Raw genomic sequence first — 24,284 nt, 5'->3', positions numbered from 1 at the left:
TATTTTGGAAAGTTCTCCTTTAGATTTATTTGTTTTAATTATGAATTTTCTTCATTTTGCTTTTGAATTTTCCTTGTAAAGCAAAGTTATGAACATAAAAAGTCCTTATGAAGGATTTTTTTTCCTTTTGCAAGTTTGCCCACTTTTCAGGTCTGTCCTTTATTTTTTCCAAGAAAATATAGTCACTGTAGCTATGGATGTCTTTATGGATCTCAAGTTGCACAGACAAAACATTTGCTTTAAAACATCTTGCAACCATTTTATGGCATGTTCATTCTTTGGCATGACCTTTTTGTCAAGAAAATGAACTTTTAGAATACTTAAGGCATTACACCAATGCTGTAAATAAATAAAAATAAAATAAAAATGTAATTAAAGGTTAACATACCTGGTACTAAATACAGGCCATAATGAATCACAGAACGGACTAATTTCCCAGTTTTTACATAAAAATGAGTTACAAATAAGGCATAGTCTATAGTAGTAGCTCCATGGTAATAAACAATCATCCCTGATCCTTTAGGTATATTCTCCATACCAATGATCTCATAACCTAAAAAGGTAAAATTTTAGCAATAAGTAAAGAAATAAATAACATTTTAATGCTTAAAGATTTAAAACATCAATGTACAGAATAAAAAACAGCATAAAAATACAGTGTGTCACTCTTGAACAAGGCAACATGTTAGAAAACCTTGCCAACATGATCAATGTCTCTCCAAGGAATCCTGGAAGTTGGGCTCTGATTATATGTGACAGTTGAATACTACATTAATCTCTAGGAATATCTGTCAACAGCAAGTGAGCCTGACAGAACACAGACTGAGTTCAAGCATGAGCCTAAACTGTGGTGATAAGTGAAAATGTGTCATTGCCTGACCTCATTTATTGCATCCTAGGCTGCCATCTGACAGCCTTTTGCATAATGGCCAACTCCGATCTAGGATGCTAGCAAATGGGAAACTTCCTATCTGACTAGTTTTGCACAGCACTTTTCCAACAGAGTCATTCAAATTTAAATTGTGTTGACTGTTCATAAGTAGAATCCAAAATGGTAGCTGTGCACACTGTCTTACCATTTTTCCTGGGATTCATCTTAGACCATGAACCTCAGTGAAATGGTAGGTTGCTCTCTGGTATGTCCTTGGTGAATTGAGAACTTGATTTTATGAATCTCCTTGCCTCTATGTTAGACACAAATGGCAGCAGAATGCATGAATGGGTGGGAGATAAAAATCTGGTTTGGAGAGGTAATCACTGTCTCAGTTTGGGAGGGACATGAACATGGTACCTGCAGTCTTGAAGGAGACTAGAGATCTTTTTTGATACCCCCATTCTTCACAATTATTTCCTGTTCTCTAACTTCTCCTGTTAGGAAAGATTACTCAGACCATTATTGTAGGATAATACTAGAACACCCTAGATGAAGCAGGTTATGTGAATTCTTCTCAGTATGAGAAGACAGCATTGGCCACTCTTCTGCATTAGCTTTAGGATTTGACAAGAAGTAGCACTTTTCTCCAGCTCTTTAGACTTAGAATTCAGGTGGTATTTAAGACCACTGTGCATCACTATCCCTGACTATTAATCTCTTGACATTTGACAGTCTGGATGGAATAAAACAGGGTAAGATGGAATACTACAAAATGGCGTTATAGTGTCAAATTACTTTGAAGTTTTCTGCCAGTTTCAATGTTGTTGTTAATGATATGACACTCTTGAAAGGCAGGGATCAATGTATCCTTCTGAACTCAAGGCTACTGTTTCATGGGTAAGTGGAGAACATGGCTAGGTGAACTTTTGCCCAACTTCTTTGGGGCAACAACTGGATACCTACCTGGAGCAGGAAGACCTCACTTCTGTGATAGATGCCAGTATCAGTCCTGGAATCCTCTCTATGTGAGAACCATTCAGAAGCTTCAGTTGCTTAAGAATGCAGCAGCTTGATTATTGATTACTGCTCCAATCACAACCACAAAACACAGATAAAAATAATCACACATGGGACTTCTGGGTGGCAAGGCGTCGCCGCAGGCAGCCATTCTGGCTGTCAGCCCTGCCGGCTTTGTAGAGTCACCGAAAACAGCGCCGATCAGCTGTTTCGGCAGCTCAGAAGCCCCCTCCTCGGGAGAAGAGGAGGGGGTGAGCGCCCAGGTAGGGGTAGAGCTCTCCGGGGCCGCCAGAGCAAAAAGTTTTGGCGGCTGAAGGATTGAGCCCCCCCGAAGCCTGGGTATGCTCCGGACTGTGGGGCGCCTCTGCTCTGGGCTTTTTGGAGCAGAGCAGGGCGTCAGCAACCATCCCTGCCAGCAAGAGAGAACCTTTGAGAACCTGGATGCAGGCAGAGCGACACAGGAGATCTAGGTGAAAGTGAATTTATGATCTTTAACTCAATGGACTTTGCGGAGTTTGAAAGTGAAAGTGCGTAGCAGGCAATAGTGGGTGAAAATGGCTGCCAAATCCTCTAAAGCTCTTAGAAGCGTGGGGGCTTCTCCGGTGCAGCAGTTTTCAGTACAAGCTTTATTGCCCCCTTCCCCTGCACCTGCATCTGCACCTGTATCAACTTTTACAGTTAAAGACTTGCAGAATGTGTTACAAGAGGCTATGGAAAAGCAATCGCAACAATTAGCTGAGCTTATGGATGAAAAGCTCATAGAGCTTCTGGATGAGAAGTTAACAGAAATAAGGGCAGACATCTTATCTGCATTTCAAGGCATGGCTATATGTATTGAGCGCTTGGACGAGAGAGTGGAAGATCTCAGCCAAAATAATATTAGATTAGATGCAAAAATGACAGAGACCGAAAATGTGGTGGAGAAAATTGATAGTGATTTGACCTTGGTACAGTATCATGAGATGGAGTTTGCTGTGAGAATTAGAGGCTTAAAAGAGGATCTTAAAGAAAATTTGAAGAAAATAGTTTCTGAGGCTTTGGAAGGGGTGCTGGGGCGACCAGCAGATGCAATTATGGAAGATATAGACAAAATTTTCCGTGTTAATTCGTGGATTGCAAGACAAAGGAAACTACCCAGAGATGTGGTGGTTTACTTTACAAGGAGAGCAATTAGAAATGAGGTTATTCAAGCCTCCTACAATACTAAATTTGCAATTGCTGAGCAAGAAGTCTTGATTTTAAAAGAGATCCCTCCAAGAATCCTAAGGAGAAGGAAGGAATTTGCCTTTTTGGCACAAGAATTAAGACGACGTGATATTAAGTTCAGATGGGAGATACCAGTAGGTATGGTGGTGAAGTATGAAGGTATGAGACATCGTCTTACTACAGTGTTGCAGGCACGTGATTTTTATAGTAATGTTTTAAAAGCAGCCCCCATACCACTTTTGGAAGCTACAAAGAAGAATGGTGAGGGAGAGTTTCAACGACGCAGTGAGAATTTACAAGGTGCTGAAGGAACAACGCATATAGATGAGAAAGTTACAGGAGTGGATCAAATTTCAGTATCATCGGAGGAGGCCAGAGACCAGAGGATGACGCGTGCTGCTTTGAGACGAATGAGACGAGCCTGAAGATTCAGTTGCAGAACTGAAGGAGATAATAATGCAATATGGGAAGTTTCTGGATTTAAGGTTAACATATAAAAAACTAAAATGTTGTCTAAGAATATGACAGTATTATAAAAGGCTGTTTTAGAAGAGCTAACAGGATTTGAAATTGTTAAAAGGGTTAAATATTTGGGGATATATTTGTCACTCTCAAATGTAAAGTTATATGAAAATAATTATGAAAAGTTATGGGGAAAAGTTCCAAAAGAATTGGATAGCCGGAAAAAACTACAATTATTTTTATTGGGAAGAATTGCAGTAGTGAAAATGAATGTCTTGCTGAAATTTTTATTTTTATGTCAAATGATACCTATTCTTAAAAAAGATTCAAATTTGGAGGAATGGTAAAAGGGTATTAATAAATATGTTTGGGTAGGGAAAAGGCCACGAGTTAAATTTAAGATTATGCAGGATATGTGTGAGAGAGGTGGTCTTAAAATGCCTAATTTTAATCTATATTATGAAGCTGCTGCCTTGTTAGTGATAAGTGATTGGATTAACTTAACACAAGTGAGATTATTAAATTTTGAAGCTCATGATTTGTTATTTGGTTGGTATGCATATTTATTGTATGATAAGAAGGTGGATAATGTGTTTAAGGTACATATTTTAAGACATGCTCTGTTGCGAGTTTGGGGAAAGTATAGACATAAGTTAAATTGTAAGATACCTATATGGGTAATATCGAAACACGCAATAGAAAATATAAGTGTTGGGGTTAAATATGATGTGATTATATATAAGGAAATTTTGAGTTTGGAAAGGAATGTATGGCATTTGCAGTTGTATAATATCTTGAGAAGAAAAAATTGTATAAACTTGGTTTCACTATGGACAATTACAGGCCAGGTGGAAAGAAGACCAGAAAATTGGTTTTTCAATGACTGATGAAAATTTGGTAAAGTAAATTAGAGATCGTTTTGTCCGCAATTGTTTTTATTGGGCATTATTATTGACATTACTGTTGTGGACACTAAGTTGATGTTGAATTTAATTAAGGCAGCAAGACTTTTAGTAGGGCAATATTGGAAGAAGGAAGAACTGCCAACTATAGAAGAATGGACTTTAAAAATTTCCAACCTGGCGGAAATGGCAAAGATCTTAGCGTACTTGAAAGGCCATTCGCAACAGAGATATAATGGATGGACAAAGTGGATTGACTATATTTTAAATATGGGACCAAAAAGTTTCATCTAGCATTTGAATAAGTATTGATGTGATATTTATACTGCTTGTAGTTATTTTATAAGAGTTAAAGTGCGATAGATTTAATAGTTTTTTGTTGTTTGCATAAGGTTGATTATGATTGTTTGTATTTTTATACCCTGTATTTAGCTCTGGGAAGTCGGGGAGGGGGGAGGGGGAGGGGAGGGGGGGGTTGGGGAGGGTTGGGGAGGGTTGGGGAGTAGGGAGAGGGTTGGGAGGGGTTGTGTTTTGTTAAAAATAAAATGTATTGTAAAACTTTTTAATAAAAAAAATAATCACACATGGCTTTCTGTGTGTGTGTGTGTGTGTGTGTGTGTGTGTGTGTGTGTGTGTATGTATACACATATATAAGGTAAAGGTTCCCCCGCATATGCGTGCTAGTTGTTTCCGACTCTAGGGGCCAGTGCTCATCTCCATTTCAAAGCTGAAGAGCCAGCGTTTGTCCGAGGATGTCTCCGTGGTCATGACTAGATGCCAAAGGCGCACGGAACGCTGTTACCTTCCCACCGTAGTGGTCCCTATTTTTCTACTTGCATTTTTTACATGTTTTCGAACTGCTAGGTTGGCAGAAGCTGGGACGAGTAACAGGCGCTCACTCTGTTACACAGCACTCGGGATTCGACCCGCCAAACTGCCGACCTTCTGATCGACAAGCTCAGCGTCCTAACCCACTGAGCCACCACGTCCCTATACACACATATATGTATACAGTATATAAAAACACATTAACAATAAATATTATTAAAGAATACAATCCACAGGTGAAGAGGGAAATAAAACAGCCACCTCACTAATGGAGCCATCTATGCAGGTTTCCAGCTACTGAAAATCCTAGGCCTGATAACATAACTAGATCTTGATGGCCATCCAGAATTTCAAAAGGGATAGAGCTAATCTAATTTTCGGAAGAAGAAAGTTCAGTAAAATGGGCACCACAGCAGTTAAGGCAGATATCCTGGGATCCAACAACTGTAGGTCTTTAACTGATAGTATCTGCAGCTTGCTTTCTCTGGCAGATCTCTGGATTAATGTCTGGGGAGAGGCAGCCCTCAAATAGCCTGGTCCCACCCCATCCCAGCTTTATAGATCAAAACCAGCACCTTGGATTGGATTTAGAAGCAAACTGGCAACCAAGGCAGATTGTGAAGCAGAGTGTAACAAATGCCAATCTAGGCACACACATATGGGGAATGGTGGGATCAGCAAGAGGAGAGAAGGTGCAGAGGCGCAATCTGATCCAAGGTCTCAACTTCCTCCTTATTTCAAGCAACAACTAAGGTTTTGAATGGGCTTTAGTAGACCAACAGGGATAATCTCCAGCAACCTCTAAAACCATTCAGGATTAAAACTTGCTGTACTAATTTCTTGTTTTGACTTTATTTAAAAGCAGAGAGATTGATATTACAAGTTCGACATGGGGATGGAGCCAATCAAATGACTAATTTGTAGGGTTTTTTGTGAGGCTAATTTGTGGGGGTGGGTTTTTTATGAGTTTTATTATGTGGGGGATTTTTTTAAAAATGTTATAAATTTCCTGGACTCACCTATGTGTGAGTTGAATGGCCATATAAATTTGATTAATAAAAGAAATAAATGCATAAACAAACAGCATTCTTGATTTCATCACCTTAGTTGCTCTTCTTTGCATTTTTTTCAAAATCTCAACATTTTTTTTGTAATGTGGTAAAACTGAATGCAGTATTTCAGGTATGGTCTTACCAAGGCTTTATAAAGTGATACTAATATTTCACATGATGGATTAGAAGACCTCCAAGGTCCCTCCCAGTTCTATTCAGATTGATTGATTGATTCCTAATTATGTTCGGATTATTTAAGGAATGACTCACCATGCCATATCTTTCCATATAAATTCATACATTGTGCCAACCTTTGCCTTGGCTTGTTCCACAAGATATCTTCCTCTTTAGTATATGTTTTCTTCCAAATATACAAATAAAATGTGCAAATGTAGAAAATTAAAAAAATGATTGAATATACAAAATATATAAGAAGAAAAAGTATTGATAATAAGAGCAGAAGCTGAAGTACAGAGCTCACAGATTCTGCTAAGTAACCAAAATCAATCCAGTCTTTTACCATGTGAATAAGCCATGTTAAAGTTTCATATTCAGAAGTATCCAACATAATTGCTTTCCTTTCATTCATGTTAAAGAAGAAAATGAAAAAAATATGATTTAATTATGATGATATCTCTTCTTTTTCTGGAAAAAAAACAATAGTGTTCATTTTTTCAAAGTATGATGCTGCGCTTAAATTTTTAATCATTATTGATTTAATCATTAATTTAATCACTTAATTTAAGTTTAATCATTAAGCTCCTTTCCTCAGTCATACTTCAAAATATTGTCAGATCATTTTAACATTGGATTTAGGTCAGAGTGCATGAATAGAGGATTGTATATCACCATCTCTCTCTCTCTTCCTCTGTCTCCCCCTTCCCCTTTCTTTTTCTTTTTCTTTCTCTCTCTTTCTCTTGTCTTTGAGTCAGTGTTGACTTTTGGTGTCTTCTTGGACCAGTTCAAAAGGATTTCTCATTGTCTACTTCCTAAGGCTTAGAGAGAGTGATTGGACCAAGGTCACAAAGCTGGTCTTGTGCTTCAGTTAGGACTAGGACTCATGGTCTCTCAATTTCTAGCTTGATGCCTTAACCACTACATCAAACTGGCTGTTGTATATCTTACATTTTAGAAATTCATGTTTTCCATTAAATAATTTCATTATTCTTTCACCTGAAAGAAAAATTAAATTTAGTATATGTAATTGCTTTGTATGTTATTTGAATGCTGTTGCCTTTATCACAAGATTTTAAAAGATATTTTTATCAGGTTTGATGCTGCTATATTTATCTACAGGTACTCTTCACTTAACAATCACAATTTTTATGGCAGTGGGAAGTTGGAACTGAGACATACCAAATAGGGATAGTTGTGATCTAGTTGGAGGAGAAGTGACAGAGAAGGGCTGCTGTTCATGAAAGGATCAAAATGGCATTCTGTAGATGGCTGGAGAAAAAATAAAATAAAAAAGGGAAATAGAAGAAGAAAACAAAAGTCACAAAGCTCATAGAACAGTTCATGGGAAGCAGTTGTGTGGAACCCACAAGGACCAGGACAAAGCTAGCAACAGATACCTACATTCATCCAGAAGAGAAATTCTAGTCATCCGTAATCTATTTCCATCTCCAGCAATATCTTATATAAATTAGAAATCATTATTTTATACATTTCTTAAAATTGACCAAAGGACATTCTGCTGTTTCCTTTCATGTTTTCTCATTCAAAAGTGATTTACATTGAATCCATATTTAAAAATGGTATGTGATGACTTGTTTAAATTCAATCTCTTCTGTATCCAATAACAAATTGTTGTCAGAAAAATCTCTCGTCTTCCATAAACTATCCTATTTTTCACTTCAGCTTTTTATTTCTCCAATTCATATTTTGCTTCCCTAAAACAAGCATTGTACTAAACAATAGGAACCATGGTTCCCTCTTTGAACAAAGAGATACTTCAATACTTTGAAGAAAATGCTAAAGAAATTGCTGCTAAATTCTAACCTCTTTTCTTCACTCTGTATCCCTAATCCATCTCGTTCCTCCTCCATCATATCACTATACCCATAGACTGAATGTGAGTAGTGCTCACAGAAGAATTATAAATCCTTTCCTTCAATTTAAAATGTTTATGTATATATGTTTGTGTGCACATGCATGTGCTCTGAGCCCATATGCTTTCCATTCCCACCCACAGCAAGGGCTTTTAAATATCTATAAATAGTCATTTTTATCAGTATCTATTATAATAATCTCTATTATAAATGTTGGTTTTAAACGTTTTTTCCTTTCCTTTTAAAAAAATAATAATAAACTACTTCATTCCTCTTTTCTTTGTCTGTGTATTTTAGCTTCACCTTAATGTAAAACAGCCATGCTTCAAGGATCCAAGGTTATGTTCTGATAATTTTTCATGATAGCTTATTTAAGCTATTAAAACTCAGTTCATTTTTGGAAAAAATAAAAATAGTCTCCTTTTCCTGAGGTAGGAAGATAATTGGATTAAATGGTAAATCCCACTTATATTTTACTCTCCGTTTATAAGAACTTAAGTAAGATGCTTGAAATCTCTGTTAAATAGTCAGCTTTTCATCCTGGCTCATACATTTCATGCACAATCATATCTCTCAGTTAAATGTAACATTAAAAAAAACATTTTGTGGTTTTTTTCACTCATGTGAATCTTGGATTATATATTCTGTGGCCATGTTGTGCATCTTGGTGAGATTAATATAAAGTACAAATCCATTTTTTTGGAATAACATCTCCTAATAAATTATTCTTTTCTACATTCTCTTAAATGCCTCTGATCCCTAAATTCTTTCTTCTGTGTCTATGGGGAACATTAGCCAAAACACATTTCATGTTTAGAATATCTTTTTGAATTGCTCCAGTATCATACTCAGTTTTTATGAATATGGCATAAGCCTTGCTAGCTCTCTGAACAATCTCTGAAGTCTGTATAGCCATATCCTTGATTTTTTTTTCTTATGCTCTGATATAACTTCAAAATCTTTCTGAAGCACTGATGTTGGTTTATTCAATTCTAACTTTAATACCTTCTTGCACAGGGATTGTTTAATTTGTCAAATCTGTCAACATCCAAATTTTGGGCAGATCAATGTTTGTTTGCTAAATTTGTTTTATAAATCAAATTTATAGACCTCCCATTTCACTATTGAAATGGCTCTGGACAGTTTACTATGACTATAATTTCCATATTAAAAGACAAAGATAAAAACAAATTAAGAAAACAAAGTTAAAAGATGGACAGAGTGCCCTCAGGTCACTTACCATCCCCAAGGTTGCAACACTGCTCTTGAATTCCCATACTAGTTGACAGAGACAGGTCTTAATGCTGTTCTGGAAGGCCAGAAGAGTGGGGGCCTACCTCATCTCAGGGGGCAAGATATTCTATAGGGTCAGGGTAATGGCAGAAAAGGCTCTCCTCCTTGATCCTACCAGTTAGAAATTTTTAGTTGACAGGGTCCCTAGACCTTCCTGTCTGACCCACCCAATCTTGTTTTTAAGGGAAATAATAAGAGAGGGGAACCCTAAGAACACTATCTTGAGTTTCTGGTACAAAAGACAGGATATATTTCTAATGAATAAAGAAGCATAAGGGAAAGGGGGACTGAACACAAAGAATCTACTCATTATCTTAATTGTTTTTAATAGCAAAGCCTAATGCTTGGGTTACAAGCAATGTAAATTGTAAGCACAAAGGCAAGTGCCATATTATACAGATTACCAAATGTGGTGGGATAAATCCCACCAATGGAACCAATGATGGGTACACTATACAATACAAGAGAGGAGGTTGCGTAGCATTGTAGTTAATTATACAATGATCTATTTGACTAAACACCTGAGGGTAACTGGAGCATAGAAGTCAAGCAGGTTAAGATAAAAGATACCTTGCAAGATATCTATTATATACCAGCAAACCTGTCAGCAGAAGTGGATAAAAAATTTTAAATCAGGAAACTAAAGCTCCCAAAGCATAACAAGGTTGTAAAGGAAGATTTCAAGCATCCAGACATTCGTTAGAATATTATTTCTGCAAAATATTAGAAGTTGGATAATTTTCTCATTTGCATTAGTGAACGCAAGTAAAGTGAACATAAACTCTAAGTATGTTTCCAGGTTGTTTTGGGTGTCTGTATTGAAGATTTTCAAGTGCAATCTTTGTGTGTTAAATACAGGGGAAGAAAGAAAGCATAAAGTCAATATGGTTTTTTAAAACCTACATTCTCACAGCTGTATTTGTAATGGAAGAAGATCATTTTAAAAAACCCTACTCTGTGAATATATTCTCAGCTGCAGAGGTACAGGAGGCCTATTTAAATGTTGCAAATAAAGATTAAACTCACAGTCAGAGCAGCAGTAATGAACCTTGTTTTCTGTCATCCCATCCACAAACACTTTCATACAACTGATTGTGCTATTACCCTATATTTACTCTCAAAAACATTTGTTTATTATTTCATTGGAATTGATCTTCCTGTACCTTACCTTTATTGCTTTGTATCCTATATTCTGGCATTATAGAAAATTAATATGGCCTTCTTGTTTGTAATATTCTTTAGTACTCATTTCATCTGCCTTATCTCAAGGATAAACATACTCAATAGGCTTTGAGAGGCCAGTTTCCTAACCATGCTCTCTATCCTTGTCAAAGCCATTCCAATTTGACACAGTCTTAAATTGTGGCACACAACCAAGAAGACTGGCTTTGGAAAATTAGCATTGAATGAAAGTATTAGTTTCCATAATTTGAAATTGTATTTTCTTTTTTCTTTTTCTTTTTTTCTTTTCTTTTCTTTTCTTTCTTTTTTTTTTGCAGCCATAGCAGACTGCTTCCACATATGGTCCATCACAATGACAAGACATTTTCACTTCTATAGCATTAGAATATGTTCCTGAGGTAGTGTACTCATTCCTTCCCAGAACTGCAGATCTGAATTCAGAGTAATAAACGAGCACTTTCTAGTTCAATTTGGCTATTTGGCTATGAGCCATGGTGGTGCAGTGGTAAGAATGCAGTATGGGAGGCTAATTCTGATGATTGGCAGCAGTTTGATCGTGACCGGCTTCTATCCTTCCAAGGTTGGTAAAATGAGGACCCGGATTATTGGGGGCAATATGCTGACTCTGTAAACCGCTTAGAGAGGGCTGTAAAGCACTGTGAAGCAGTATATATGTCTAAGTGCTATTGCTAGTGTTATTGCTATGTTCTGTGTATGTCACACTGTCCTGAAAAGCTGCAAAACCATCTGTGTGTGTGTGTGTGTGTGTGTGTGTGTGTGTGTGTGTGTGTATCATGATGGAGCTAGGATGTCTTTGTGATTTTCTTTCTTTTCAGTTCAGTTATGTACGATTCTCAGAGAGTGTCTGGCAAGTCCCTGCAGTTGTCTTGGCAAAAGTTTTCAGATGTGATTTGCCATTATGCCCTTCCTAGGGCTGAGAGACCACAACTGGCCCGAGGTCACCAAGCTGGTTTCTGTGCCTAAAATGAGACTACAACTCACAGTCTCCTGGTTTCTTTGAAGGTGTTAATACAATTGTCTTTCAATTAGGCACAGTCCTATACAATTGTTTGTCAACTGCACATTGGATAAGCAAATCCTTCTAATACCCTGTTCAACAGCTATTTCCCAAGTCATGAAGAAACTCTCATACTGTTTCTAAAGGAAGGATTTAATTCCAGTGTGGATACACCTAATCCAGCCCACTAGTTTGAGAATATAATGGGTTACTTTGCCAAATGTTTTACTGAGAGTGAGGCTTTCTACATTCACGGAATCATTCTGATCAATCTAATAAACCATAAAAGAAGTTACTGTTAATCTGGCAAGACTTAAGAAATCCACACTTTGCCACTCCATTACATCCAAACCTCTTAGAGATTTAAAATTTTATGATCTGCTTTATATTTTTTCCACATATTCATCTCAAAATGACCATTTCATATCATTATTTTGCTTCTTTGTTTTGGAGATACTGATAGTATTGTCCCTCATCCAATCAACTCAAACTTTACTTATTTCTCAACAATCATAACTATCCAAATATCTGTCTTTAGTGGATATTAGGTTGAACAAGTGTAAATATATTTAGGAGAGGTATGCTCAATACTCTTTCCTTCCTGCTTCTTCAAAGTTCAAAAGGTAGAAACTGTCTTTCCCCCCCCTCTTAAATATTGCTAAACGCCAGTATTATTGCCTAGGCAATTGATATGCAGTTATCTTGGTAAACATTCCTTCTTGCTTTTTAAAGATAGGCACAACATTTGCTCTTCTCCAGTCCTCTGGTGTTGCATTTGTCCACCATGATTTCTCCAGGTTCACAGAAAAGGATATGTCATCTGGAAGCTCTTTGCATTGTAAATATATGGGGGGGGGGGGAAAGAAGGAATTGGGCTCTGCCCACGTCTTGTCACCTGTTATTCTCTGAGACGTAGGCCCACCCTCCTTGTACTAATTTATATTAGGTTTTACTTATAATCAAAATTCTTAATAAAAAGCATATATGCACAAACATACAAACATATACAGAGAAAGAAGTGATCTTGAAAAATATGTTAGTTTAGATTAGAATTTTTAGGGAAAACTAACTAATTAGGGATATGAAAGTTTGGTTATTGTTCCATAACCTTTTAGAATAAGTGCCAAAGCTGAATACTATTAGAACAGGTACCATTGTGTTCTGATAAAAGAATTTTTATCACAGAATATAGGTGATACATAGTGTTGAAGCACCATTAAAAAAATTAAAACTACATAAAAACAAATATTTGAGAGAAAATACCATTCAACCATTTTCCATAGATTGGGTTCACAAATTCTGATTATTTTAAAAGACAGGTTTTTACAGCTTTTCTAAAGGATGGTGAGGTTGGGCCGACAGGATGCCCCGATGATCTAAGGCTGAGCGGCTTTGATGGCTCCCACCAGTAGATAAGCTTCACAGCCACTAGGCTTCCCTTTCACTGCCCCTGCCTGCATGGGATAGCGACAGCCAGCAGCAGCATGGCCCCCAGCAGCACTGGCGGTCTCTCCCCCTCAGACTGCCTTCTGAGTGCTTCTCAAGTTTATTTTTTTTTTAGCTGCTAGAGGCTCCAGGCAGGAGGCTTCCCATTTTGACCCCTCCCTATCGTTGCCTCTGTGCCTGAAGGGACTCTGCATGGCTCTCAGCTCACCTCTCACAGAAACGCTAATGTGTGTCTCTGTGTGTGTGTGCACCGCATGCTTATACCCACGTGCATGCATGGGGAAGTCTGACTCCTTGCAGCCCCACGCTGTAACATTGGGGAGGAAAAGAACAGGAGAGATAAGAGAAGCTGTGATGGGATCTTCTTGCAGCCTTCCACTCACCTGGGGGCAGGAGCTGAGGGTGGGGCAGGGCATGATGTGATCAGCGGCACATTGAGAAAAAGCAATAAGTACTCAAAAAAACAACAACCCCAGATTTCATTAGTTTGCAGCCTGCCATCATAGAAGGTCTCTGTTGAGGGCGTGGGGCTGTAAGGGGTGAGACCCTCCTGCCTGCCTGCACACATACACAGACATACACATGCACACAGACACACAAACAGACAAACACATGCACTGGTTTAGGAGAGATGAACTGAGAGAAAAGCAAAGGCAACAATAGGGAGAGGGGTCAAAATGTGAAGCCTCAGCCCATTGCTGCCTGCCTACTGCCATCTCTGCCTGGAGCCTCTGGCAGTTTAAAAAAAAACAGGGGAGGGAGAGGCAATTTGGATGGAAATGCCCAGTTCAAACGAGAAAGCAATTTTGTGTTCTGTTTTGTCACAGACAGAACTTTGTTGGCAATCCAAGTTAACATTGGTATTCTTGAATTGTGAGCTCTTAGGAAAGTATCCCTTCCTTGTTTGTTGCTAACAGCCATTTCCAGTGGAGAAAACAGGAGAAAGCAGAGTGGGAAAAATATTTTCATTTGCTATATTTCCAGTCTAAATTAGACCAAGGCAAGGTCCCTACAAGAGAGCCCTTTTAAGGATTATGTATTAATAGAAAAGCAGCTAAGCTACCTGCAGTGTATGCCTCCCAGCATACACAAAGGACAGCACAGCAGGAGGCTGATGGTGCAGATCAGCAGAGGGGCTGGACAGCTCCGGGCGATGACTGCTCACTCAGGATAAGCCTAATGACTTAAGCTGTTGACAGCCCCAGGCATGGTCACCCAGGTGGGAAGCCAGGATCTACACCCATTGTCACCTGCACTGGCAGGAAGCCCAGGTTTCAACTGATTGGATGCCATCCACCTGGGCAGGTACTAATAGACGCCAGGCTTCCCTGTTTCCCCAGTTCGTTCTGTTCAGAATAAACTCATCTTTACCCCAGCTCTGTGTCCGTCTCTATGTGAAGCACGCGACTTTACACTACCTCTGTTCCTAAATGCTAAAGCTGTTCCACATAAAAAAATGGAGGAGCTCTAATCAACTATCACAGCCACCATTTTGACAGTTTTGCTGTACTGTTGTCTGTGGACGCCCCCAATAAATGTAAGCACGGGATAAAGTGAGCCTGGTTTTTCTCAATCTTTTAAGTGGCCACAAACTACTAGCAAAAGTGGCATTTGATCACAAGGCAAGGAGGCATCGAGAAATGTTTCCCCTTTTGCATTTGAGCATCCAAGAAGGGACAGGAAAGGAGAAAGGGAAAGAGGAAAGACAAAGAAAAAGAAGGAAAGACAAATGCCAACAGTTACAACCTGTGTCTCTCTCAGTCATTTCCTCACCTGCTTTACTCTGTAGCACAGCAGGAACAAAATAAAAGTGACGAGGGAAGCTAAATAGCTCAGCTCTATGACCTTAAATAGTTTATTAGAACTGCCAGCAAGCAGCAACTGCTTAAAATTAACAAGATCCTAATCAGTTCCACCCTAAATACTTTGGTTGTGTCCTAAGCACCCAAGGCAAACAGCTGACATTAGCATATTATTCTCTCTGTGTGTATCTAAAAATCAGCTTTCTTCTTGCTAATTCTCCCAGCACCAGGGAGAGCATTCCAAAGGGTAGGGGAGTAGGGAAAAGGGGCTGTAAGATTTGCCCTTTTACCCAGCTTCCTTGTGAATCAAGTTCTTGAAACCTTCCCTGCCATTTGACATCACACAGCTTTGTAGTTCTGCTAAAGTAAAGTAAAGGTAAAATAAAACTGTGAGGAATGTCATATCCCATGATTTTTCTATCCTTGTCTCTTTTACTAGTTCATCTTTCATTTTGACATTTAATAAGAAATTGTACATTTTTTAATTAACTTTTCATCAGAAGTTAATAATGTCTGATCAAACATAGTCTGTTCTTTGTAAAATCCATACTTTTTAATATCTTTATCATATCTGACTTGCATTTGTAAATGTGACCACCATATTAAATTGATGCCCTGATTTTCCATCTCTTGCCTGGATTTTAAGTTCCCTTCAGAATTTAGAATATTTTTGTATGTCCATATTTTATCAAGACTGACTAGATTGGATGTATGAATACTTCCATTGTTGAAAGCCATCCTGGAATTTTCAAATAAATTTTACATTTTATTTTTTCCCAAGTTAATAATAATGCATTTCTAATGTAGTGGTTTTGGAAGTATTTATGTATTTATTTTTCCCATACCATAGAAAAACATGCCAACCAAGTTGCAGGTCATGTCCCTCCAGATACAGCAATCTTTTATTTCTAAGAGTTATCCATTCTTTTATCCATGTTAACACTGATGCTTGATAATATAAAACCCAATCTGGCAAACCAAAGCCTCCATTTCCCTTGGCTTCTTGTAACATTTTCAATTTAAGTGTTGTGACCCCGGCCCTGGAGGGTGCTTTATCTTCGCATGCTGACTCGGAGGATGATATGGAGGAGGAGGAAGCTGACACGAGCAACAGTGCTGGAGGGGCTGACTCCCCTGGTAAGTCAGCAAGAACTGACTGTGGCTGACGTGCCTATGGACCCCAGCCAAACAGAGAAGGAAGCAGAACATTAATTCTAGCTTTCTTTCCTTGTCAGACAAATTTTTGAATTAGAGAGTTTAAATGTTCAAAGAATTTTTTCTCCAGTTTTATAGATATCTTTTGAAATAAAAATATGTCCCATGATTTTTCATTTAGAGACTATTTCACTTAACAACCAAATTACTAGTTCCAATTATAATTGCCAAATGAGGAATACATGTATCGTCTGATAATATAAAATTTATTATTTTTAAAACAATAAAAATATTTTGATATGTTACCATGTTTTAAAACAGCAGACTCCCCACAGATTCAAGTGTTTGTAGCTAGTGCACACTGGTAGTTGCTGACTTACAACAGTCACTTAGTGACCATTTGAAGTTATGATGGCCCTCTAAAAAGAGGCTTATGGCTTTCATTCAAAATTCTGACATCTGCCCCTCCACGGTCAAGTGACCACATTGTCATGTTTCTGACAGATGAAACTCTTCAAAAGAACTTGGAGGCATTGTTTACCTTAAAGAATCTTTTATTCGAGAAACAAAGTATCGGCACTACATAGTTGAAGCCTGTTGTGTATATAGTTGGGATATTCAGGCACGGCTTGGCCACTGATAACACCAGGTGGCACCAGTCAAGCATCCGGATTGCCTTGCCAGCATACGGCGGGAAAATCCAATGCTGAGATTGGTTTTAAGCAATGTATAGCAAGGTATTTAAAGGGCTCCGGGGAGCTCTGTCTTTGTCTTTTGTTCTGAGTTCAATAAAGGCTGTTTGTAGTGATCTTTGTGCTGTCTCCATGTGTCCTGAACCCACTATTTAACAAAGCCAAAAACTAAATTCCGCTTCCCTGGATAAAAAGTATCAAAACACAGTTCTCTCCTCCAATAAGCATTCATAAATCACATTCCCCAATTAGCTTGAAGTGCGGGCTTTCTTCCCAACTCTCTAGCCCACCAAAACTCTATGAACTCTGGGCCCAATGACCTTGGATTCCCAAGGCTGAGTTATTGTTTTAATAATAATAAGTCTTTATTGATTAGCCCTTGGGCCATATCAAAGTGTAAAGTTCCAGCAACAAATTGTTACTAAAATTGGATAAAGGCAATTTAAAATGGAATTTTATAAAATACAATTTAAAATGGAATTTTATAAAATACAATTTAAAACGGAATTAAAATAAAATACAATGTAAGATGAAATAGTAATAAAATACAATCTAAAATGAAATTGTAATAATGTACAATACTGTAATTTAAGATATAGATAAAATATGATATTATATTTCGGAGTCGCCCTTGCAATTTACCCCAATCAGTCCCACATATGCAGATCTCAACCGGATCATTTTGTTTTAGTACTGTGCTACGTTAAATGTTATTTTCAAGTTCTGGCCAGACATAAAGTAAGTTATTTTGATATGGAGATCCAAATGGGTCATTCATTTGGACCAGAGAAATGCTGTAGATATAATTTACTTGGACTTCAGTAAGGCATTTGATAAAGTAGATCACAACCTACTACTTGATAAGATAGAAAAATGTGGGTTAGACAGCATTACCACCAGATGGATTCGTAGCTGGCTGACAGGCCGTACTCAGCGTGTGGTCCTCAATGGAACCGCATCTACATGGAAGGAAGTGTGTAGTGGGGTGCCCCAGGGCTCTGTTCTGGGCCCAGTGCTCTTCAATATCGTCATTAATGATTTGGATGAGGGGATAGATGCGGAACTCATCAAATTTGCAGACGCCACCAAGCTGGCAGAAGACGCCACCAATACTCCAGAAGATAGGCTTAAGATACAGAAGGATCTGGACAGACTCGAACACTGGGCACTATCTAACAAAATGAAATTCAATGGTGAAAAAAGTAAGGTTCTTCATTTAGGCAGGAAAAATCAAATGCATAGGTATAGTATAGGTGGTACCTTGCTCAATAGTAGTAACTGTGAGAGGGATCTCGGAGTCTTAGTAGACAATCACTTCAATATGAGCCAGCAGTGTGCTGCAGCTGCCAAAAAAGCCAACACAGTGCTAGGCTGCATTAACAGAGGGATAGAATCAAGATCAAGTGAAGTACTAATACCACTTTACAATGCTTTGGTAAGGCCACACCTGGAATACTGCATCCAGTTTTGGTCACCACGATGTAAAAAAGATGTTGAGACTCTAGAAAGGGTACAGAGAAGAGCAACAAAGATGATTGGGGGACTGGAGGCTAAAACATATAGGGAACGGTTGCTGGAACTGGGTATGTGTAGTTTAACGAAAAGAAGGGTGAGGGGTGACATGATAGCAGTGTTCCAATATCTCAGGGGCTACCACAAAGAAGAGGGAGTCAAGCTGTTCTCCAAAGCGCCTGAAGGCAGGACAAGAAGCAACGGATGGAAACTAGTCAAGGAGAGAAGCAACCTAGAACTAAGGAGAAACTTCCTGACAGTTAGAAGAATTAACCAGTGGAACAACCTGCCTCCAAAAGTGGTGAATGCTCCAACACTGGAAGTTTTTAAGAAGAGACTGGACAGCCATTTGTCTGAAATGGTATAAGGTTTCCTGCCTGAGCAGGGGTTGGACTAGATGACCTCCAAGGTCCCTTCCAACTTTATTATTATTATTATTATTATTATTATTATTATTATTATTATTATTATTATTATTATTATTATTATTATTATTATTATTTGGTATATAGACCAAGATACCTGTCTCTCACCCTCTTATACAGGCAACAGTCAAATAGGATGTGAGCCAGGTCCTCTACCTCTGCTGCTTCGCAAATGCAGAGACGCTCATTGTACGGTACAGCATGAAATCTCCCATATCTGACCATTGTGTCAAGCTGTTCAAATCTCGCTCTCGTAAATATCTCCCTAAGATGTTTTGGGAGTTGTAACTTCAAATAACTGTCTACTTGAAAAGTACATTTGTATTTACTCAGCCATTTCAAGTTACCCACCTTACTAAGGATAGCTAGGTCAGTTTGTGCTTCTATAGCCTTAATTCTTTGGGCAACTCTTTTTTTTAGATTGTTCTCCTGTTACACAAGAGACAGGAAGGCCACAGCTTCTTACAAAATTTGTTAGTTTGGTGATCCAGGAGATTTGTGATTCTATTTTTATTTGCTCTATAGGCATAATTTGGGGAGTCTAGCAGTCTCCATTTCATTAACTTTGCACCAGTAGTTATAAGCTCTAATTTTAGATAATGCCTGAATTGTATGAATTCCCAATTCAGCCCTAACTGCTGCAGCAGATATTCTTGGATCTACACCCCAAATACATCTCAAATGCTGGGACTGTGTTTGTTCTAGGACTGTGGTTAAGTAAAGACCCCAAATTTCTGCTCCATACAAGATCATTGTGGTAACCTTAGCCTTATAAACCTTGATTAATGGAGCTAGGGACCCTGGGTAACTATGGTTCTTTAGTTTGAGCAGTAAATTCAAATGGGCTTTTGCTCTAAATGTACTCCATTGATGATGGCAGGCCCAAGATCCAGTCTTGGAAAAAGTTACACCCAAATATACAAAGGTGTTAATCTGTTCAATTGGTTCACCATCTAATTGCCACTTATGTCTCTGATGGTTTCTTCCAAACACCATTATTTTTTACTTAGATTTGCTAATGAAATAAGCAGGCATATACATAGAATGAAGGCTACTGCTAAGCTTGTAAGCCGCCCTGAGTCTTCAGAGAAGGGCGGGATATAAATGGAATTAAAATAAAAAAAATAAAAATAAATAAGAGCTGAATCTTCTTAATAGCCTATGTAATCCTACTTGTGAGTATGATAATAAAATCATATCATCAGCATAAAGCAAGCTGTTACAGTATTTAAGATCATCGGCATGTGTACCATGGTATCCTTCATTAACCCTGGCAAGTCATTGATATATAAATTAAATAATAATGGGGTCAGAATACACCCTTGCCTTATCCCTTTATTTGTGTGAATCCTGTTAGTCAGGGCCTCATTAACCCCATACCGCACCCTTAAACAGGTACTTGTGTAAAGGGCTTTAATCAAAGCCAGGGTCTGGGTTCTATTTTAAGAGATGTCAATTTACTCCATAGTACTTCTCTATTTACAATATCAAATGCTGCTGTAAGGTCTATGAAAGCAGCAAACAGGGGTCTCCTCTTATAGACATATTTGGCAATTAGATGGTTCAAGACAAAGCAGTTATCAATAGTAGATCTGTTTTGTCTAAAACCTGCTTGTTCTTCTGTGAGGATGTTGTTTCCTCTACCCAGATTTCAATTCTGTTCAAAAAGTACCTAGCACATTTTTTTGCTACAATGTCAATCAGGCTGATGGGCCTATAATTACTAGGATCCTTTTTATTCCCTTTTTTATATATTGGAACAACTATTGCCATCTTCCACCCATCTGGTATATGGCAAGTGTTATTTATGTGTGTAAAAAGACCTGCTAATACAGGGCCCCACCAATTGGGAAATTTCTTAAATAATTCTGCTGGTAAAAAATCCTCAGCTGGGGCTTTATTGTTCTTTAAGCTTTTAATGATGGACTGTTTCTCCTTTTCTGAGACTGATGGCCAAGAGGGGGAAGTTCTAGGGTTTTTACTAAATCACTGTTTAAAAATAATTTCTTTACTGGTTCGGTGGGGGCAAACAAGCACTGATAATAATTCTCCCAGTCCTCAGCAGAGATTGGTATGTCAAAAGCAAATCTCTGTTCCTTCAGGATACCTGCTACAGAGTGCCAAAATAATACTGAGTTATGACTTCTGGCAGCCAACTCAAGTTCTGACCAGATTGAAATGGCAAAACTTTTTTTCTTTAATGTTATAGTTTTTTTTTATATTCCCTTCTTGTGTGCAGCATCTTAGCTTGTATATGGGCAGTAGGATTCCTCTGGGCAAGCCTCATGGTTGCCTTCAATTTCTTTTTCAGTTGCTGGCAATCAGGATCAAACCAGCAAGGTCTACCCACTTGGGCTCTTTTTGTAACAGGTTTAGCTGTTAGGTGTTTCTTCAGTATGTTACAAAGATTGGAGAATGCATTGAAGGCTGACATCCAGTCAGTAGTAGATGACTGGATTGTTCTAGCCCACTTAGTAGCATTCTCTGTTTTAAGGCATTCTAATATTGCCTTAGTATCAACTTTGGCCCAAATTAACCTTTTATTTTGGGTCACCTCTACCTTTTTGGTGAGCCATCTGTCAGCCATGTTATATGCTCTTAAATCTGAGTAGCCTCGCAATGTCACACTTACAGGCTGATGGTCACTATTGTCGCTAAGGTGTACTGTGACCTGCGAAAAGAGGTCAGCCTTATCTCTCGACACACAAAAGAGATTCAGTACACTACTTGAATTGGCTGAGTGGTATGTATAAGGGTATATGTAATTCTTGTCCTTACCTCCCAAAATTTGGATATTACCCTTAAAAATTAAGGAGACTAGGAGCAGGCCAGCGGCATTACTTTTACAGTCTCTCAAGAGCCACTGAGGATGGTTATCAAAGAACTCCCCTGGGATTCCCTTCTTCTGGGCAAGCTCATATAGAGAGGGACCCAGTCTAGCATTCAGATCTCCTAATAATACCACTATGGACTGAGGGTACAGTATGGATATATCTTCTAGGACACAGGTCTGCAACCCGCGGCTCCGGAGCCGCATGCAGCTCTTTCAGCCATCTCTTGCGGCTCCCAGTCCTCTGCCATGTGCAGTCCCCCCCAAAAAAGTGGGACTAAAAAAGTTCAACCAATCAATTCAAATATGCAGGGTAGGTGCATATCTCACCTTGGCTCCACTCTTCAGTCAAACCCTGTTATGCGCATGCGCACATGTACGCACATGCATACACATTTTTTGCGGCTCCCAGTTTTTCCTTTTGTGAGGGAACAAGTTCCGAGTGGCTCTTTCACTGTTTTAGGTTGCTGACCCCTGTTCTAGGATAACTTCCAAGCCCATCCAATATTCGGAATTATAGTGCTGGAATGTCCTTGGAGGAATATACACATTTACCAATATTAACTCAAACTGGTCATATTCAAATTTGACAGCTAGAAAGTACGGATATTTATCTTTGTTATATAATTTCTCTCCCTGCCATTGCAACTCTTGCTTTATAAGAATGCATAGCCCACCAGAGGGTCTCCCTTTGTTCTTTGTTTTTTGGGCTGAGGAGACCCATCCCTGAAAGCCTGGCAGTTGTACTGGTTCATCCACTTCGGTTAGCCAGGTTTCTTGAAAGGCTATTACATCAAATCTAGAGAGAAAGCTCATTAGTCCACTATCAACCATCCCTTTCCAGCCAGCTATGTTCCAGGTCATCAACTGTATGGGGTTCTCAGAGGCAAGGTGATCTGGCTTGGTTGATTGGCTAGATGGTAAAAATGCCAGATGTCAACTTGACATTGGAGCTGGGTTGATATCATCTAAGCTTCCCATATAAACACAGTTGTGAGTTTCGATATTTCTCCTCATGGGTTGCAGAACTTGTTGTTGCTCCTCTTTATCTCGGTTGCCAGTGTGCCTCTGCTCTTGCTCCAAGAATGATTTTTTTCCCCAATAGGCAGGTACTCTGGCATAAGTCTATAAATGTAAATTTATGTCCATTTTTGGAGGGGCATAGCTGAGGATTCATCTTGTGGAAAGATGTTGTGGGAACTTCTAAATCAAATGAGGATGGAAGCTAGATTATATCCTTAGTGTTTGTCAGCTGAAGGGGCACTGTCTGATGAAGCCCTTTGTCTTTCAGTTGTTTCTTAGAGGCTGGGTCAGTCAGTGCAGTTACCCCACTGTCAGCCTGTGTGACAGTACTTTTTTTTACTGTTGAGGTAAAGGCAGATTGTTGATTAAATATATTGTCACAAGGTTGCGTGGTTAGTGGAGCCAAATTAAATAGAGGCTTTTCTGTAGATTGAGTTGTTGTCAGTGCCTCTTTTAGGTCATCCAATCTTTGAATAATGTTAATGTTAGGTTTTGGGTTCGGACGAGCAGGAAAGACGCCAGTCAGATGAGTACAGAAGAATAGTTGCTTTATTCATAACTTTAACCCCACACTGGTTGGACCCTGGGCCCCGGTACCTATCCTTGTCGGCTCCCCCGACTGCTGCTTGTGTTGACCGTCTCTTTGATGGGCTCAGCAAATGACCACGATGTGTCCAGTCCTTCCACAGGCCTGACACATGGCCATCCAGAACCTGCAGTTCGCGCGGGCATGGTTGCCGCCACAACCCATGCATCTAGGGAAGAGAACTGCCTTATAATTGTTCTCTTTTTGTTGAAGTTCGCGTTCTTGTGTTCCTGCTTGCTTCTGTAGCTTGTCTACTTCTGACTCTTCCTCTACTGTGGTTTCACCACCATATTTTGAGACCTTGTGGTGGATTGATTTTTCTGTTTTGAGAGGTTTGGTGGTTTGCACTACTTGTACTGTGCCTCTGGCTGCTTCGTCAGCCATTATTTCATTGTGCCTCCAACAATGTTAAATTTGGTTTTGCAAATAGTCTCTGTTGGAGGGTTTTATCACGAAGGCCGCATACCAACCGATCCCTCAGGCGTTCTTCCAGGTTGGAGAATTTGCAAAGACTTGCGGCCTGGTGCAGGCCTGCAATGAACTCTGATGCCATTTCTCCTGGGCGTTGCACTCTCTGATCAAATTTAAATCTTCATGCCATTTTGTACATTCTTGGTTTAAAATCCCCATTCAACTTCTGCTTGAGGTTGGCAAATGATACTGACTCTATTGGCGTGGGGGCAAAAAGGCTCTCCACTAAATCAAACATTGCAGGTCCATATATGCAGAGCAGTGTTGCTGCCTTGAGACCTTCTTCAGTGATTGGATTGGCCCGTAGGTAATTTTTGATCTGCCCAAGGTACAACAGCCACTCTTCAGGGTGGCGAATGTCGAACTCTCAGAGCTTGGCGACCTTTGGCATCTTTGAGTTCCTGTGTTCTGGTTCCTGCTTCACGAGCTCAGATGGGTAATTCTGAGCGTGTGGCCG

General features: G+C 39.0%; 1 protein-coding gene across 1 annotated transcript in view; it reads right to left on the bottom strand.

Annotated features, from left to right (window-relative positions):
• The window catches only part of LOC308666707 (DGAT1/2-independent enzyme synthesizing storage lipids-like), a gene marked incomplete at both ends in the record, with an annotated part of 30,393 nt that extends 6,653 nt beyond the window's left edge, over positions 1–23,740 (bottom strand). Inside the window, 2 exons of the mRNA XM_081325602.1 lie at positions 389–553; positions 23,518–23,740. Of these exons, the coding sequence (XP_081181728.1) occupies positions 389–553; positions 23,518–23,740 (388 nt within the window). The remainder of the gene's footprint in view (positions 1–388; positions 554–23,517) is intronic.
• Positions 23,741–24,284: the final 544 nt, after the last annotated feature.

Source organism: Vipera berus (genome assembly GCF_964194415.1).
Source record: "Vipera berus genome assembly, chromosome: 3".
Classification (NCBI taxonomy): Eukaryota; Metazoa; Chordata; class Lepidosauria; order Squamata; family Viperidae; genus Vipera; species Vipera berus.
The sequence above is the reverse complement of the archived record's forward strand: the minus strand, read 5'-3'. Positions and strand labels throughout refer to the sequence as shown.